The following is a 20,086-nucleotide window of genomic DNA, read 5'->3' on the forward strand; positions in this document are numbered from 1 at the left end:
CAAATACAGTGTGTTTCCAGCTGATTAGGTCCATCCAGTTCAGACTAATCCAGTCTGATCCAACTGTCCTAGTTTCATGAAGGTCCTAATGTTGAAACTGTAGAGAGTTGATCCCACACTGTGCTTGTTTTGTAGGCTGCAGTTTGTGGGCTATTCTGTATTGTGCAGTAATGAGAGACTTCCTGTCTCAGTGTGATATCACAATGATCACTATTCCACAGCAGGCTGCTCTCATCCAGCATACAAGCTATACCTATGACAAGTAGTACGCTGTAATTCTTAGATATCCCACAAAATCATTTTGTATGTTATCTAAGGGATCATGAATGAGGAGGCATAAACACCACTAAAGCACAAACAGGGGGGTCCAACAAAGACCGATGTTTGACCCAGAAGACTTCTGTTTGTTTCTCATGTGAAACTAGAAGTCAGCGTTGATTTATTCACAGAACTTGCATTCTTCAGTAATGACACTTCAGCAGTTATTTTAACCCAAACCACCATCTTTTCCTAAACCTCAAGGTCTTTTTGAATTTTGGCATTCCTAATTCATACTGACGATTGTAAATTCCTGTGTGTCAAAGCTTCATTGAACCTGAACGTAACCTGTTGGCAATAATGTGGTAATGTGCATTCATGCTGCATAAGAAATTACAGTAAGAAGTGCTGTTCCACTCTCAGGTGCTGATAGGTGAGTCTTCTTTATCACAATCTGCTGGTGAAGACGACACTGAGTCTAATTAGTGAAGCTTTCCGTTATTTGTTTATACCTATTTTTTCCTATTTATTCTTTGTTTATTTTGAGTGCCTTATTTATGCCATACTGAGGTCCATATCTTGATGTTTTCTATCTGCCACTATGTATGTGCATTAATCCTCATAAAAACAAAATGGCCTCCAGGCCCACATGTCTCTACTGTGGACAACTCACTGTGAGAAGAACTAAACACCACTTGCCAAGAATAGCAATAGACTTCCTATTGATCTTATCCAGGGTGGCGTCCACACGACACTCCCAATCAGGATAATAAGTCCAGATCGAATGCACTGATCTTGGTCTTGTTGTTAGTATACTTACATTACATTACAGTCATTTAGCAGACACTTTTATCCAAAGCGACTTACAATAAGTGTATTCAACAAGAGAACTACTCGTCACCAGAAGTCATAAGTGCATCTCCTTTTTTAAACAAGCATCTAAGAGCATAAACCAGAGCAAACGTACAGTGTAGAAACAAACTAATACGAATACAATAAGTGCAACAAACTAAAATGAGTACAATAAGTGCAACAAACTAAAATGAGTACAATAAGTGCTAAGTGGAAGGCTCAGGGTAGCACAAGAGGTGAGTTTTCAGCCTGCGCCGAAAGATGGGCAGTGACTCCGCTGTCCTGACGTCAGTGGGGAGTTCATTCCACCACTGTGGGGCCAGGACAGAAAACAGCCGTGACCGGGTCGATCGGCCGCAGGGACCTCTGAGCGACGGGGGGACCAATCGCCCCGAGGCAGCAGAGCGAAGTGGTCGGGCGGGGGTGTAGGGCTTGACCATGGCCTGGAGATAGAAAGGAGCTGTTCTTTTCACTGCCCTGTAGGCTAGCACCAGAGTCTTAAACTGGATGCGAGCTCTTACAGGGAGCCAGTGTAGAGAACGGAGAAGGGAAGTTGTGTGGGAGAACTTGGGGCGATCAAACACCAGGCGAGCTGCAGCTTTCTGGACAAGCTCCAGCGGTCTGATGGCCGACGCCGGGGCTCCGGCAAGTAGAGAGTTGCGGTAGTCCAGGCGGGAGATGACAAGAGCCTGGATGAGCACCTGCGCCGTCTCCTCAGTGAGGAAGGGGCGAATCCTCCTGATGTTGTAGAGCAGGAATCTGCAGGAGCGTGTAACCGATGAGATGTTTGCTGAGAACGTCAGTTGGTCATCCAGGGTCACACCCAGGTTCCTCGCAGTCCGAGTTGGCGTCACCACGGTATCATCAATGGTGATGGACAGGTCTCGGTGCGGGCAGCCCTTACCCGGGAGGAACAGTAGCTCGGTTTTGTCCAGGTTGAGCTTCAGTTGGTGTGTCGCCATCCATTTCGAGATATCAGCCAAGCACGCAGCGATGCGTACCTCCACTTGAGTGTCACCGGGGGGAAATGACAAGACCAGCTGGGTGTCATCGGCATAACAATGGTGAGGAAAGGAAGGAGTTCAGTCGCAATAGACTGAAGAAGAGGGGAAGGGATCGGATCAAGAGAGCATGTGGTGGGGCGGTTAGATGTAACAAGGTAGAGGACCTCGTTAGGGGAGAGGGGAGCAAGATAGGGTAAGATGGGGCATGGAGAGGGGAGGAAGAGCTGAGGGGGGAGAGTAGGAGGAGGGGGTGGGGGTTGGAGGATTGAAGAGAAAGTTCCGAAGAGTTTTTTAGGATTGGAAGCAGAGGTTAGGATTTTATAGCGGAAGAAAGCAGCTTTAGCAGTAGATAGAGAGGAGGAAAAAGTGGAAAGAAGAGATTGGAAGTTAAGAAGGTCCTCCGGGAGTTTGCCTTTTCTCCATTTACGCTCAGCCTCTCTTAGGCTTCGTCTATCAGCACGCACTGAGTCCAACAGCCATGGGGCAGGTGGAGTTGGCCGTGCAGGCCTCGACGTGAAGGGACAGAGGTTGTCCAAGGAAGAGAAAAGGGTGGAGAGGAGAAGATCAGTAGCAGTATTAGGGGATAGGAGAGAGAAGGATTCAGGGTCAGGGGGGGCAGAGGTCACAGAAGAGGAAAGATCAGTGGGGGACAGGGAGCGGAGATGACTACGGGTAGAAACCATGTGGGTAGGTGGAGGAAGTAAGGGGGGAGAGGAGAGGTCAGAGAGCTGGAGGGGAGTGACAGAGAGGTTAGCAGTAGAACAGTGTCTAGTGAAGATAAGATCCAGCTGTTTGCCGGCCCTGTGGGTAGGAGGAGAAGAGGAGTGCTAAAGGTCAAAGGAGGAGAGGAAGGAAATGTAATGTAATGTAATATATTTAATAAGCAGCTGTACTGTTCTCTGGGAACTCTGTACAGCTTCTGTTTTCATCTAGTGAGTAGTAATACACTGGAGTGGACCACTCCTATTAGAGCTCTCACTCTTTGTGTTTAGGACTAATTGCAGGACAAATGTCCCGAAAACCTTTCTTTTTTCCAACGTAAATACAGCTTTTACGCTCCACAATCTCTTTCTGTTTGTATGGGTCAGTATGTTCCTCATAATGATCCCACTGAACAAAGCATATCACTTCTGAACGGTAGCAGCAGCTGTTTGTACTTGTGGCAGTTCCAACGCAAAATATCTGGTGAACATTAAAACAGATATTTATTACCAGCATGACGTTTTTTGTAATCTTTTTGACCACTGATGCACCAAGGTGTAAATGTTTTGGGGTCTCATCCAAGACTTTAAATTAATCAATTTAAATTAAGGGGCTGTGTCCACATAGCTCCGCCTTTTTGGTGCGGCCGCTCCGAGCACTTCAAGTTGAAAATCTCTGAACTTTTCAGAAAAGCGGCGGTGACGTCACTGTAGAAAATGGAGGAGAAGCTTGTTTGCTAGTCTCTGTCTATCCTGAGCCTTATATGTCACACAGACTTTGAACAAGACCAAAAATCACATTAGTGGCAGCAGACCGGCGGGGTGGAGACTGAATGTTGTGCTTTTATCACCGTAAATGTTGCCTATGATGGATCGTCCTCCTCGCTCTAATGTTACGACTGTCAGACTGAGTGGAGACAAGCTCTGCACAAAGTGAAAAAGAAATATGTACAACAAATAGATGGTAGCCCAAATAGATAAAGCTTGTTAGTACATGCAGATGTCCACTGGACATTTGACATTGGGCCAATGGGTGAGCTTGATCTGATGTAGGAGGTGTGTGAAGCCAGCAGCACTCTTCAGCTCCGTATCTCGCTAAACTATAATAAAGTGCACGACACAGGGAACATCTCAATAAAACAGAAAAATAACTGAATCAAAACATAAATCGTGACAATAGATAATACATTTAAAATGTTTCTCCATCCAAAATCCAAACAAAGCTGCACCCGTTCACCCTTTGTATAGATTATCCATAATAAAGACCAAGCTAGCCTTTAGTTGTTATATGATCTATACGTCTGTTCTTCAAGACGTTCTCTTTGATGCTGCTTCCTGATGTCACGTAAGCACTGCAGTAATTATGATAAGTAGAGAAGAGCTAGAATATCAGCGGTGTCTTTGTTTTTCAATGCATCGTGAGAATAAATATGTAGAGAAATACAACATATTCTAACTTGGACTGTGACAGAGTTTTGAACGTAGATATTAGTGATGATATGAATAACTTACATGCCTTGGTTTGAGATTCAGGTTTGGTGAGAGGAGTAGAAGTAGCAATAGAACGTATGCCGCTCCATTCATTCCTGTGAAATCTCCATTCATTTTCCCATTGACAATTGCAAGCTAATTCCTCATGAATAATGAAAGCTTTAGTTCTGAGCTTATATTGCTGTCTTTGATCAGGGCCATGACACACTGCCAACTGCTCTTATGCTCATTTACAAAGCTTAATCAAACTCTATTATCTTGTGTGCAGCATGGAGCATCTACAGGAATAACTGTAGCTCAAGGGTTATTCAGGTATTGCCAGTTTATGAAAAGAATCATGACTCAGGTCACCTATTTTCTTCTTTGTTGCCTTTTACATTCATGTATTTAAGTGTCATCACGCAGATTTAGAATGTTTTTATTTGAGTTTGAGTTAAATTTGCCTCTTGGCTTGTTTAAATTCCATCAAAGCTACTCTGATGCATTAGAGCTTCAACATTGTTCTGCTCTCTGCTGTTATTTTTGCCTTCTGGTCTCCCTTCATCAAGATCAACTCCACATTATGGGTGTAAGATGAAAGCAGAGACATGATAAGATAAGAAACACAATGATCAAAGAAACAACACAAGCTCAAAAAGAGATTCTCCTCGCTGCAGCTGTGGGGCTGATGTCGATCTGCCCAATCAACAAATACCAACTGAAAGTAAAGATTTGGTTGAGCAAATATAAAAGTGTCTGACCTGATGACCTGCAGAGGGTCGTCTCATGACAACACATCTGGGCAGTTCTATCTCAGTGTGTGTGTGTGTGAGTGTGAGTGTGAGTGTGTGAGTGTGTGTGTGCGTGAGTGTGGGGTGAATGGGGCTAATGCAACCAGAATGAACTGGTTTGAGAGACAAAGCAGGGGCTAAGGGAGGTGCATGAGTAAGAGAGTAGGAGTCCAGACAGAGACACAACTTTCCCCTGAGTCTTCCTCCGACTGCCTGTTAACAAGTAAGTGAGCTCCACATTTCAGCTCATCTTCACATAACGTTTTGTAAACTGTAATAACTTTTTAATGACTTCCATCCACAGAGAGATTGTTTGGTTTGTTCACCCTGAGAAAACCACATGAAACACTAGTTTTGCTAACAGCTCTTAAAGTTGTTACATTATATAAATTGAGATTTTGTTACATGCTTTGAACTTGTGCTTTCTGTGTTGGTGTATTCAAAATACGGTTTTAAATATGAACATACATTTTTCAAAACACACTGTATTCCACTTCTCTAACCATTCCTGTTAAGTGCTTTTCATCTGACGCTGGGTTTTATTAGTCTTTATGTAATCGTCCCATTTCTGTGCCAGATCCCGGCACTTTCCCCACATCTCAACTTTACAATAGTGCAAGAAAAGCTCTTCTATACACACTTTATGTGCTCTGTGTGTGTGTGCTCACACTGCAGGAGAGAGGCAGGGACATGTGGAGGAATGTGTGTGTGTGTGTGTGTGTGCAAGTGCAGCAGTTAAGCTATTGTAGCATATTTTAGGGTTTGATTAAAAATGTTAGCAATGCATGTTTTTGCTTCCTGCTGATACAAGTAGCTTAGCTGTGTTGTGCTGTATGTGGCACATTTCCAGTATGTGAGAGAGAGAGAGAGAGAGAGAGAGAGAGAGAGAGAGAGAGAGAGAGAGAGAGAGAGAGAGAGACAGAGAGAGACAGAGAGAGAGAGAGAGAGAGAGACGACAGATGGGAGCAGGGTTGATTAACTTGGCTTTAACAGAACCGACTGATGAGCAGCAACCAGGTGGTTAGAGAGACTCACACATGCAGCTCAATAAAAGCATTATTACCCACAAGGTGAATATTTTTGAGCAGTCAGACATGAATGTGTACGGCCTTAAATTCTCAGCTCGTGGCCTCTCCTCTGAGAGTAGCACGTCGTTTTAAATATGGTTGATATAAAAATATGAAAACATTTATATTGACCTGTTCTCTTGATAAATTCTGCATTTATTGACAAGCATGCGGTCCCTGGAGCAAAATGTGCCCCTGCTAGGTCTGCTGTGAAATATTATGAACATGAATATGAATTAATTGGCAGGTAATAACAATATGAACTCAAATAATAAAAACAAAACAACAAGACTTTGACACGGTGTCTTCGGATCACGTAATAAAATAGGACCCACCTTGAGGCCCTTATCATGCATTTTCCATATTCACAGACAAAATGATAATGACGTCCTTTGTCACACAGTAAACCTGCAAAGATGGAAGTAAAGTTTTTATTCACTCATTCCAGTCAGTTCAACATTTCTTACACAGATGTTTCACATTAAAAGCCTTCCAGAGGATCAAAGGGCATCATCTCTCCCTTTCCTGGTGGGATTTAATGTGAAAAGTCTGCAGGAAGTGCAGGAAGTAGTTCTGGAGGAGGATGGGCTCACTTGACACTGTGAACTGTTTGAAAATGACAGGACAGATGTGTGCCACTCTGGATCAGCAGGGCACCAACTCTCTGACAGGTGTCTCTGCCACATAGCTGCACTCAGGACAAAACCAACAGATGGATGTTTGAAACGTGACAGGAAGCAGCTGTCTGAGAGCTAAATAATCTCCAATAAACAGAACCTTTTGACTCTCATCTTAAAGTAAAAATGACCGTGATCAAACCTTGTGGGCTGATTGTAAAAGTAAGTCAATACTCTTAGTGAAGGATTATCGTTGTGTGTTGAGGTGGGGAGGATTCATATTGGGTTAGTACATACTACGTGTCAATGAAAGGAAAACCGATGTAAGCAAATACCTTCATGGTGACAATATTGACTTTTTGTCAGATAACCAAAAATAATGTTTCCTACGACATCATAAGTGATACGTTGAGTACTGTTGTGCACTAAAAGTGTTTGTCGTTATGAACATAAGTCAGAAGATGCAGTTACACTAATAAATTGTGAGTGTAGCAGCCGTTGAAGCCTACTGATTAAAACTGATTCAAATCAGATGGACGCGAGACGGACAAAAGAAAGATACAAAAGGCTGTTATTTTCACTGTCTCTCTGTCTCCATTCTCTGCTGTAGTTAGTAGCTCATACAGGGACCCATGAAATGTAATTTCCGCCCGGCTGCTTTTCAGAATCCCTAATTACAGAGTCAACACACACACACACACACACACACACACACACACACACACACACATACACACACACACACACACACACACACACACACACACACACACACACACACACACACACACACACACACACACACTGAGCCCTTATGTCCAACCTCCCTCACTTCTAATAATTTGGTCAGAATCCAACTTGGGGAGGAAAATGTGTCTCCCACAGAAATGTATACTGTCAGCCATTTATTATGAAGTGTGTGTGTGTGTGTTTTTTTTAAATAACCAGCCATAACTCTTGGTCCAGTCAGATAAGAATACAGTGTCTGCTAATCGCCAGCTCTGCAAGAAATGAAAATGAAAGGTTTATTTGTTATAATCCTAGACAGACAAAGCCCTCTAAAGCAGGCAATGCCAGCATGGAGCAGGACATTACTAAAAGTTCTGCAAGGATGACTCGGAGGTACAGTTATCCTAGCAACGAGAGAGAAGGCAGTATCCGGGCGTCATGTCACAGTAGTCATGGAAACCATTGTGCACCATTTCAGATTGAACACAGGGAATGTTCACTTTGCTTTATTTTTACAAATTCGACCACAGGAGTGGTTTTTCAATCAATGTGTGTGTATGTGTGTGTGTGTGTGTGTGAACATGATGTAATGTTATTGACAAGAGGCACAAAACATGCAAGCGCAAGTATTAGAACGTTGCAGAACATGATGATAAGAATATACTCTCAATAGTGACAAAATGTCCCCAACTCACTGTTGAGGTTTTGAAACTCAATACAATTGAAACTGAAAGGTGTTTCTAATATTTTGTCCACCTCCGGTAACATAACTGACCAGAGGTCCTTTTACAGTTTCTAAACAATGATGACGTACATACAGTAAGTGTGCCCACACAGTCAGTGAAGTTTGGTGAAGAGCTACACAAAGACATTAACCACCACAGCTGGAGAGTGAAACCTGAAACCAAACAATGGTAGTCAACACGTTTAGTAGACTGCAGCCATAGATGCTGCTGGTGTTTCACTTTAAACAGGGGCCGTGTTAACTGGTGACTCTCAGCTGAATGGTTGCTCGTAGTGGCAACAGAACATGTCGGTGTCCTCGCAAAAGAGCTTAATTAGTTTTAAATACACACATCTTTGTTTATTATCTACAAACCATTTACAGAAGTTACTACGAGCATTCAACTGAAAGTCACCAGTTAACATGGTCACTGTTTACAGTGAAACACACGTTGCTCTGCTAGGCTGACAGTTTGATGCTTTGTTTTGATTCAGTGTCTAAAGCTTCTAACTGTGGATGGCTCGGGCTCAACACATCTTCTGTTGACAACATGTGTATGCTTTTTTGATGACGGCTGTAAAAAGTCAACACCTCAGACATAAAGTAAATGTGATCAGCTTCATAGTGGTAGGTATGAGTTCAGAACTGCTCCTGCCACATGACCAAACTCAACCAACTTGCAGCAGTGAATCCAGGAAAAGTCAGCAAGAATAAAAGCTAACAAGCACTGAGTTTACTAACCAACACACGTGGCGATCCTCAAAGCCCCCCCCCCCCCCGTGGTCTCCTTTGTATTTTTCAGCGTAAGGGAAGTGTTGAGGGCAGCAAGTCTGAGAGGTGGGACCAGCAGCAGCTGGATATGGGTTTGTAGTACTGATTGTCTCAGCAGTGAGAAGGTACAGTTACGGCGAGCCCCGAAGGGAAACCATGATTCAATCAGGCAACACCCACCATGCTTTGAGCTATACTTCCAAACCCTTGTCAAACAGCCAGTTAGTTTGGAAACATAAAAGCAGAATAGGCGGGAAACGCAGCGACTTTTGTCATGTCGGACTTTAGAGTGCGAGCACACGGCTGTTTCCTGGAGGCAGCTTGAATCAGTGCTGATCTGGAACGTTTCTAAAGTCAGTCATGTGTTTCATACCGAGTAACTCATTACCAGTGACGGGCCGTGCATTTTATACCTGGGCCTTCACTGCTGTCCTGCAGCTGAACACACGTATTCGTATTAAACCGTTCGGTACGAGGCTTACGAACCGAACAAGATGTTTGAATAATACTAGTGCATTTGGAAAATGCAGAAGCTGAAATTGTAGGAAATGTAATTTTTTCTGCACTCATGTAGGAGACAACGGGCTGTGACCTCTGAACCGGAACAAAAACAAAAACAAAATAAAAACAGCTGAGGCACCGCACGTGTTCTGGGAGGCTACGCTAAACTAGCTTAACGGGAAAACAACAGCGGAACACGCATTCTGCTACACACTTGAGGGCCATTCAGATATTAGATGTAAAAAAACGAACGCAGTTGACTTACCAAATGCTGATCAGTTAAAGACAAACTCCATCCTCCTTTCTTTGTTGACAAAGAGTTTCATCCCACGGTTAAATCCCAACTCACAAATCCGTTTCTCCTCCTTTAGCCATTGAGTGTTAAAAAAACAAAGCTAGGTTAAAAAAACAAAAATCTACACCAAGCAAAATGCAATAAATGTCATAATTTCTTCCATATCTTTCAATTTGAGCTCTTACTACTCCGACTAAGCTTTGCCAGCTTCCTTAAGTTTCGTTTCACGATAGTCACATGCTCGCCCACTGACCAATCACAGCGTACGCTGCACCTCACTGCAGCGCTGCTCCTTAAAACTGAGCTGCCCGTTAATGCTGACATACTTGTAGGCCAGCTAGCAGGCTCTGGCACATCAAAGAATACGCCCAACATGTCAAACTAAAGATCTGATTGGTTGAACACTATGACAATAAACAATATCGTCCCCATTCACTTAAACTGCAAAGGGATTCACTGGTGAGTCTGCAGGCCTCGGGTCTCTCTTCTTACCTAGAGACACAGAGGTGAAATCTGATTGGATAAAAGCTCTACTTAAAACAAGCTGCACTGGAAGCAGAGCAACTGAGGAAGACAGAAGCTGTGCAATGAGAAAATAATAAATTACAATACATATAGTGTATTTAAGAAAAAATATTAAATTATAAAATAGCTATGACTTTGTGATTCTGTTTAGGCCAGCAGAGAAGGCTTTGCAGGCCCTGACGGCCCACTACTGCTCATTACTGACTGTTTGCATCCTTTCATTCACTGTGATCTCAAACAGCAGAGGGTTCACACTGTGTAATTACATGTCTGATTTCACTGACAGAGTGAAAGAACATAAAATTACCACTATTGAATCCTGCAGGAGGATAACACAACACAAAACTGAAGAAGAAAGAAAGCATTTCTTCATTTCACCAGAAATAACTGCTCATTCCATCATGACCCTGAAGAAACGTTTTCTTTGTCTACTTTCATGTTCATAAGGAAGTCAAAATGTGGTTTCAAGACTGACGTACTATGTTTTTCAGTCCTGTCGTATGGACCTCTAGGCACTGACAGAGAGAATCAGAGCAGAGAGAAGATGGTCCCTGGAGGAGCTTTAGAGTTTTTCTCTTGATTTGTCTCCGTGTTAGTGCCAGTGTAACACATTCACACAGTGACGACAGTACATTCATTCATAGAATATCCACGTCTTTAAAATCAATCACGCAGTTCATTTCTTTTTCTGTGGGAGCAAAATGGTTCTATGACCCTTTCAAACCTCAAGTATTTCACTGAGTCATTAAATATTCATTGCTAAATATGCAAAAATCAAAGAAGAATTATTTGTATTTGTATTAAATTAAATTAAGAGTCAAACAGCATGGGCCTGGTTGTGATAACTGAATATAAACTAAGCCAGTACTGATACATTATATATAATATACATTAATATGCAAACTAATCCTGCAAACGGTCCTCTGCAGAGGCAGCTACCTGAAGCCCAGTCATTGAATATCACTATGCTTGTAGATACCAGGTTCCTAAAAGTCATATCTGTTTATTTAAAGCATTCAGAAGATGATGTGACCTAATGAAAAGGATGCATGGCCCGAATATCAAACCATGGTGTCGTTTAATATCTTTAACACAGATATTAAGTCTGGTTTAATATCTTTAACACAGATATTCAGTCTGGTTTAATATCTTTAATACAGATATTCAGTCTGGTTTAATATCTTTAACACAGATATTCAGTCTGGTTTAATATCTTTAATACATATATTAAAGATAATAAATCTTAAAGTCTGCTTTAATATCTGGTATGGTGGTTCACTGCAATATTTATGGACTAATAGATGAAATGTGCAGAATGAGCACAATCAAATCCTCTCGAAAGGAGACCTTCTGTCTGATTGTTTTTATGTTGCAGAAACACACACACACACACACACACACACCGCAGGGCAGGTTTATGTGTGTGTCTGTGTTCATGGTCACTGGCTTCACTAACAATCAGATTGTGTATAATGGATTGAAGGGCTTTTTGTACGTTCATTTTTCCTCACAGAATCCACTTGAATGACTTCTAAAGACCGCCTCCCTAACTTCTACTCTCTGTGGTTCATGGAAGTCATCAGCAGCATCCACAGCAGAGAGTAGACAGGTCATAGGTAGAGATTTCTCTCATTGTCTTCTTCTGTCTGGTCTCTTCTTGTGTTTTCCGTTCTCTTGAGCTCGCCTCAGTCTCGTGGGTGTTTTGACGCAGGCTTGTCAAACAAAGTAGCAGGTTATTATTCAGCCAATTAGTTCAATTCAGGCTCTGAGATTTGTTTTTACAGTTATCAACATCAAATATTCATCATTCAATATAGGTGGTTGCATTACTCATCATGCACTGAACTTGCTCTTTTCATATGGTTTGCATTGTGTAGCATGTTTCCTCAGTAAACGCTGCAGCAAGCCAGCTAACGATGAGCCACAAGGGCCCCACAAGGGCCCCACCAGAAACAAATACGCATGCATATTTAATGAAAAGTGGCTGGTATGGGTTTGGAAAGTTGATCATTTCGCAGCTGAATACACTCTTTCCATGGAAGTTTGAGGGGAGGCTCGACTAGCCAAGTCAAACTGCTAGCCAGAAACACAAAATATAAATCACAGCTGCAACTGGACTCAATCAGAACCGTGGGGTCCAATTCTGTCGTGGCTCATAAGAGAATTCTCACATCACGTCTACTGGCCCAGGTGATCTTTTAATCTGCTGCGTCACTTCCACTGTCTGTGAAGTGTTTTACCTGTTTCACTATCTCCTTCGTGCCTCGTGGCTCATAGGGGGAGGGTTATTGGCCCTCAGCCCACCCCCCAACCAGGAGGACCAGGGGATCAACCTTTGTCTGACCTGCTCAGAGTGTCCCTACCTGGAGTACAAGACTCCAGCCGACGAGGCTGTAGGAGTCACGGAGACGATAAGGTGGTGGCAGCGTACTGAAACATTGATGATACAAGAGCCAAGATCACTCGCTCTCTATGGAATGGCACCATGTTTTGCTGGAGGTGTGCTTTTTAAATGTCCATAGCTGTCTCATTGTTAATAAAATCCCACTTCAGGAAAGCTGTTAGCAGCTGTGAGATTTACTCTCGTACATCAAGACAGTCTGTGGGCACAGTCCCTGAAGCTCAATAATGTCATGACAGTTGTCCTTTCACCATGGATTTCATCAGAAGCAGAGGTCAAGGAGCTACTGACTCTGAGTCCAGAGATCTGAACTACCATTGAGAGTAGGTGATGGTTGAGTCATCAAGAAGTCAAACAATTCATGGAGATGAAAGGGAACCTGTCTTCAAACTCAGTGATAGCAAGCTGCTAATTGAATAGTTTTAAGTCAAAAACCTTCATATTGTCTTGTTGTTTGAGGTAATGATAACAGAAGATTTATAATTCTTCTTTCATATGTTTTTTTGTCATTGACAAAAATGTTTTAAATATGCAGTTTTAAAAAAGCAAAATACACAAAGTCAGAAGTAAATGCTTGGCCTCATTTCATCTTATCCTATCACAGTTGTCTTATGGTATCAGCAACATCATTTAAAAACCCTTCTCTTCAGCATCTGATTACACATACATGAGGCTGTGGTTGACCAAGGTCTTTATTTCCATGAATATGTTTTTATTCCGCCTGGTGCTATTCAGTTGATCCTGGAAAAGCTAGGAATGGTATCCTCATGGGATGCTGCTGCGCTGCTTTTCAGCTACAGTCCCTGGACAGGTTATTAGAGCAGCAGTGCAGAATTGCAGCCTGGCTGGTTTGTGAAACTCCCTCATGCTCCAGCTTTGCTTGCACTTTGTATTACTGAATTAAAAAGAGGAAGACCTGAGATTTTCACAAGGACACGTGTTGTTTGGAATTATATTTTCATTTGAAATGTGTTGTGCGAGTTCATACCACTAAGCAGATAATCCCTGTATATCACTGTATAACACATATTATAATATACAGTGTATATTGAACCTGAAGGTTCTGGACCTTGGCTATAGCAGTTTTTATCAGGTCCACTTCTTTGTTTGAGTTATGCTTACCTCATGTTCTCCATGATGAGAGACACAAGATGTGGTTCAAAGCTCTTGTGACCGATGAGTCATGCGTCGTTTTATTTAAATTTCAATAGTGAATAGTTTTTCTTTGTTAAAATGTTCTCTCTCATCTAAATAGTTTAATAATGAACAAAGAAAAAGACAAGTAGAGTGTGATCAGATCACCTGTGGGCGGAGTCAGAGAGGCAAAGCTTCAGATAGTTAATGATTTCAAGCTTGAAGTCCTCACTGGAAGATTAAAGACTTCATGGATTGAAAAAAATGGGAAAAGCATCCATCTTCTGCTGGTCTTTATGATCTCATGTCTTAATAATGAATCCGTTCTAGAACTATGCTGCAAGACCTGAAGCTCCACAACAATGAGCCCTGGACCCAGCAGAGTGAACGTCATCTTATAGCTTTATGTCTGGTTGTTATTGGCTGCTCACTGATGAATATGATGTCTGATGGGCTTTCATGATCATTTGTTCCTGCTGTGTTTATGGCTGGTGTCTTCTTCTGTTGTATGCAGGACATTCATGTGTAAGCTAAGTGTGGTGGAATGTCTTCACACCTATCTGTCTACTTCAAACCACACCCCAACTGAAAAAAAAAATGATGTAAGTGTAGGTGTGTTTGACAACCTTTGAGTTATATAAAGGAAAACATCAGATAAATACCTTGAAAACGTCTTTGACATGTCGATAAAACCACAGAACTGCATGTTCTATTCCACCGTGTAATTCTGGGCCAACACTTAGAGCCTTTCTAAAGCCGGCTGATTCCAAAGAACCGCCTTCGCCAAAGATCGACGTCTCAATTCATCACCTCAAGTTAAATACATTTGTTTAAAAAGAGATATTGGCAGCCTGGTATCCTAAAAATGTTCCCATTCAACAAAACTACAGTGTTAATTAATTTCATTCCAGAGGACACATGTTTTTTCCTGGATTACGTTTGTATTTGACACATCAAAAATGCGTTTAATTAATTAAAGTCTGCGTAATTTTTGTTTGTTTTTGTTTTCCTATCTCAAAGGCTCAGACACACACACACACACACACACACACACACACACACACACACACACACACACACACACACACACACACACACACACACACACACACACACACACACACACATGCACCGTTCTCCCATATACGGACTATATGATGTTTGCTGGCTTGTATCCTACTGTTCTTGTCGTCTTCTTGTTGTTATGTCTATGTTATGTCTATGTATTGTCTCTTGTCTTGCAATAAATAAAAATATATATATAAAAAAAAAAAAAAAGTCTGCGTAAGTCTGCACAGAGAGGAGGTAGGGAGTGAATGGTGCGGTCAAACACAGGACTGGCGTTTGTGTCCCATGTGAAACCAGCAGTAAACTTACTTGAACCCAAACCATCTGTGTTGCCTAAACCTATCCGAACTGAGGATGCAGTTTCAATGAGTGATTATTATAATATTGATATTAACTTCTCTAGAAATGGTGATATGACCTATACTTTTGTATAAACATTTTACTAACATTTCATTCGGGTAACTGGGTTGTAACTGGCAATAGAAGCCTGCTGTGTATATGAACATAACCAGCAGCTGATGAGTGATGTGTGTGACATTTTCACTTAAAATGTAGGTTTTTATAAAACAATTGATGTGCTTATTTCTCGTGATAAGACAGCCAGGGTCGGCTTGTTCTGAGCTGTGATGGTGTGCTGAGAGGAGCTTCACATGAAATAACCCCGAGGTGAGGGTCAACACTTTTGAATGTTCACTTTCCCTCTGCTGTGTGTTCAGGATGAGGGCTGCGCTGCTGCTGCTGCTAGTCACTCTCATCACGGTCAAAAGTGTAGCTGGAGGGAAAAATAAGAAAGGTAGGATTCTCTCTCCCTGTCCTGCCTGCTCTCTATCTCTTTTACATTTGTCATGTTACAACGACAAATACAAAAATATGTTCCTGCAAATATTGATTGCTGAAGCCCAAATCTCATTGAATGTCTGTACACAGCTGACAATATCTCCATCTTGGATGAATTTAGGTGCAGCTATACACAGTGGAGCTGAGGGCTAGGATTTTAATGTTATACTGCATATTGCTATATTGTCCATTGTTACAACATTCCATCATTCCCAAAAAGAAGAGATGAGAAGATATGGCGTGTGCCAAAATGTGCTAAACATTCAAGATATAGTATCCCAAACGTGTTATTAATGCAACTTTGGCTCCCTCCCTGTGAATAAGGCCGCTGTTGAAAGCAGCTTACAGTAATACTAATGCTAACTAACCCCAGCTGCCACAGGAAGCACATTCAGGCAGATCAGAGTAATGAGGCGTTGTCACTGAGCAACGGTTTCTAACTGCTCACACTTTCAACTATGCTCTTCACAGAGCCCTTTGAGCTCCAGAATTGGTTCACTTCTGCCTCAAACAGCAAGTCTAAGCAGCGCACCATTTGAAGGAATATTTCAACAATACGCTTACTTGCTTTGTTTTTGACTGTGAGATAATAAGATGAATATCAAAACTGGAAGCTGGTTCCACAGGAGAGGAGCTCGGTAGCTGAAGGCTCTGGTTCCCGTTCTACAGCTCAGTGGGATAATATAGAACTATGATCTCTTTAAGACATGAAGGAGCCTGTACGGAGAAGGATTTTACTGGGAGCCAGTAGGAATCATAGTATTTTATTAGTACCCGATTCATTCAACAAAATGAGGCTGTCAATCACAGGTTGTAAATACCTTTCGTCTATGAGACTAAAAGTGTAAATGAATCAAGTTTTTGGTGTTAAAACATGTTCAATCATTTCAAAGCTTATGTGACATTGCACAGTGGAGGTTGATGCGTACAGTTCCTACACTTCCACCGTCTCTGGACACCTTATCGTTCATTTAGTTCCCAGTGAGCAGCAGTCACCAGCAGACTGAATGAACCGGGCAGCTCCAGCTGGAGTAGTCATTGAATTTTTGGATTGCATGATGAAATAACATTGAACCTCTGCATGTCTGATTATTCTATCCTCAGAGAAAAACAAACCCTCCCAGTCCGGGTCAGAATGCACTGACTGGCGCTATGGCAACTGTGTCCCTAGCAACGGGGACTGTGGAGCAGGGTTTAGAGAGGGGTCATGTGACCAGCAGAACAAGAGCATGAAATGTAGAGTACCTTGCAACTGGAAAAAAGAATTTGGAGGTAACACACACACACACACACACACACACACACACACACACACACACACACACACACACACACACACACACACACACACACACACACACACACACACACACACACACACACACACACACACACAGTGCTCCATTGGATGTACAGTGCAGGTGAAATAAGGAAGGGTAGATTGTGTGTATTTCAGTAACTTTTGCTGTATTTCCCAGGCCTATCACACACTGACTGTATAGTTCAGTATGTGAACACAGAGGTAGTGGAAACAACAGCACACCACCTGGAACATATGATGCAATCCAGAACAGCAGCACTGCATGAATATAAATACCCGTGTAGCTATAATGATACCATTGTGTTGATAGTGTGTCAGCGAAGATTCTACTAGAAACAAATGTTTGTGACATACTTTGTGGTGAGATGCCTGAAGCTTGTACTCTGAAGACAGGAAGTGTTTTTTATATGATGTGTGTTGCATCACTCTTAAAAGGAGACCTGCACTGTTATGTAAGGTCGTATTTGTCATCACTTCTGCAGTACAGTAACACTGACTACTTTACACAAGTTTGAGATGAGCTTGATCTTCAAGTTCTCAATTTTAAAACCAGACTCGGTAAAAAAGACTTGAAAGGCCTGAATCGGTGCTGCTCTGGTGGAAAAGTGTCATGAGATAACTGTGATGTGGCGCTATATGAATACAATTGTCTTGACTTGACATGACTGTAGGTCAGCTGTTACACAAAGGAGAGAGATGAAGAATGGTGAGGTGAAGTCAGATTTGGTGGTTGTGGTTATGACTGTAGCAGTAGTGTTCTGTCAAAGGACTTTTGATAGATAACTGAGCTAGACCAGAGACAGGGAAGTTATGGGAGTCGAGTCAGGAACATTTACATGTAGGGATGTAATGAAGAGACTTGTAATATAAGTACAGAACAGTAGGTACACTGTAATGTCAGACCAGTTGGTTTTAATACACACAGAGTTGTGTTTGAGGAATAAGAATGAAACTACGTGATGTGTCTGCTTTACTGGACCATGTATGTATGAAAGCTGCATCTGTTCAGGTATCTTCTGTGTGACTTCTCTCTTCCAGCTGACTGCAAGTATCGGTTTGGTAGTTGGGGAGAGTGTGATCCAAGCTCTGGCTCGCGGACCCGAATGGGGACATTGAAGAAGGCTCTGTATAATGCGGAGTGTCAACAGACTATGTCTGTCTCCAAACCTTGCAGTGGAAAAACCAAGACAAAAAGCAAAGGTTAGACTGGCGAGTTGACGGCAGGTTGTTTCTTTACCTCTGTGAAGAAGAACAAACTGTGATGTGATGTTGCTCTTTAGCAGCCATGTTTGAGCTTTTCTTGTCTTGGCAACATTCAGCCATCTCCACCTCTGTGGATCATACATGAATGACTTGTTTCTACGGTCAGTCTACAGCCATGCTAGCAGCTCTGTGAGGCTGTCCTGAGGCACAGTTGTGCACTCAGCAACATTCTAACAGTAACATGCTGGTGTACAGCAGGTATAATGTTTGTCATGTTTACCATCTTAATTAAATCAACGTCTTTGCATGCTAACATTTGCTTACCAGCACTAATCACAGTAAAGCGCTGCTGAGGCTGACAGTAATGTCATCAGCTCTGCAGGTGTTTGGCCATCTATCAAAGTATTGGACAAGATAAAACCTGGTGAAAGGACCACGGCAGTTATTCAAATTCATCCTGAGGGAAGGAAGAATGTCACAGTAGTTTACCAGACATTTCACTACAATCCTTACACATCAACCTCATGGGGATGCTGGATAAGTGTTCATCCTGTCGGGACCATGAATGTCTATACAATAGTTGTTGATATATTTCTGACATCTGGTAGGTTATTCACTGTCTTCAGATGATGTTTCTAATGGTTTGGATACAGCTTGATGAAGCACCAATGTAAGGGAAATGGTAAATGGACTCAAAATTCAGGAGCACTTTTCTAGTCTTCTGACCACTTAAAGCACTTTTACAGCTGAACACTCCACTTATAAACAAGGAATATTTCAACATAGCTCTTCACTGCAACTCATTGAGCTAAATCCTAAAGATGAACCCTGAGAACCTTTGAGCAATCTTCAGTGTGTTCTGTCCAGAACTTTTGATATCTTAACTTTGGGGCCTCTCCTGAGGACTATTTTTTGTAGTGTGTTACTTCTGTCTTGTTCTTCTGCAATTACAGAATCAATGGTGTAATGTTTGTGCCTGTGTTTGTCTTTTTTTCCAGGAAAGAAGAGCAAAGGCCAGGTCAACTAGAAGCAGGCTGTGGTAAAGAGTCTTCAGAGTCTAAGAAGAGTAATGGTCTGGCAGCTGCACAGTGACCCCAACACTTAGAATTGTTGCCTGATCCCCATAGACACAGTTTTGAATACAGGTTTCTTTAACCACTAAATCTCTATAGGACTAATAAAGTAAGCATGGCCTGGAGCATTATAACCAGCTGCTTCCAAATCAAAGTGCATTTGGAATATTCATATTATACTTTTATTAAACCACCATGTCATACATTTCTTTAACTTTGAAATATTGTATAAAATGTTCCCCATCTCTATGTGACCCATCACTGCTTCCAAACCTTTTCTGGGCCTCCAGTCCACCAGAGCTTCACTGGGAATGGGAGCTATTTAAACTCCCAGTTCTGTCAATTCTTTAGTTATTCTTGCATGTGTCAGTATTATCCACACACAAACTGTCTACTTTGTGTTTCATTGTGTCCTAATAAACGCAGCCATCCGGTTTTAATAATTCCAATCACCACGGTTACTTGTAGATAAAAGTGCATTTGGAATATCAGTTTATACATTTGCCTTAGGACACACAAGCCCACCGTTATACATTCCTTTCACTTCTTTCCCTTGTTCCTCCTACTAAAGAATAGCCTTTCCATTTCTCCTGTAGAAGGTTTGCTGCAACAGTATTATTGTTTATTAAAATTTCACAACATGGTGTGACATCGTGTCTTTTTTGTATTATTACAGACTTTTCTAGACCTGTAAGCACAATGTATCTATCTTGTTCTGAACAGGTTTTATCCATTATGGATCCC

General features: G+C 41.9%; 1 protein-coding gene across 1 annotated transcript; it reads left to right on the forward strand.

Moving 5' to 3' along the window:
* Positions 1-5,207: 5,207 nt before the first annotated feature.
* LOC306715417 (midkine-A-like) lies at positions 5,208-19,986 on the forward strand. Its single transcript, XM_079185781.1, has 5 exons — positions 5,208-5,299; positions 15,625-15,701; positions 16,850-17,017; positions 18,105-18,266; positions 19,268-19,986. The coding sequence occupies exons 2-5, from the start codon at positions 15,626-15,628 to the stop codon at positions 19,294-19,296; spliced, it is 435 nt and encodes a 144-aa protein (XP_079041907.1). The 5' UTR covers positions 5,208-5,299; position 15,625; the 3' UTR covers positions 19,297-19,986.
* The last annotated feature ends 100 nt before the right edge of the window (positions 19,987-20,086 follow it).

The sequence above is a fragment of the Pholis gunnellus genome (genome assembly GCF_910591455.1).
Source record: "Pholis gunnellus genome assembly, chromosome: 24".
Lineage (NCBI taxonomy): Eukaryota > Metazoa > Chordata > Actinopteri > Perciformes > Pholidae > Pholis > Pholis gunnellus.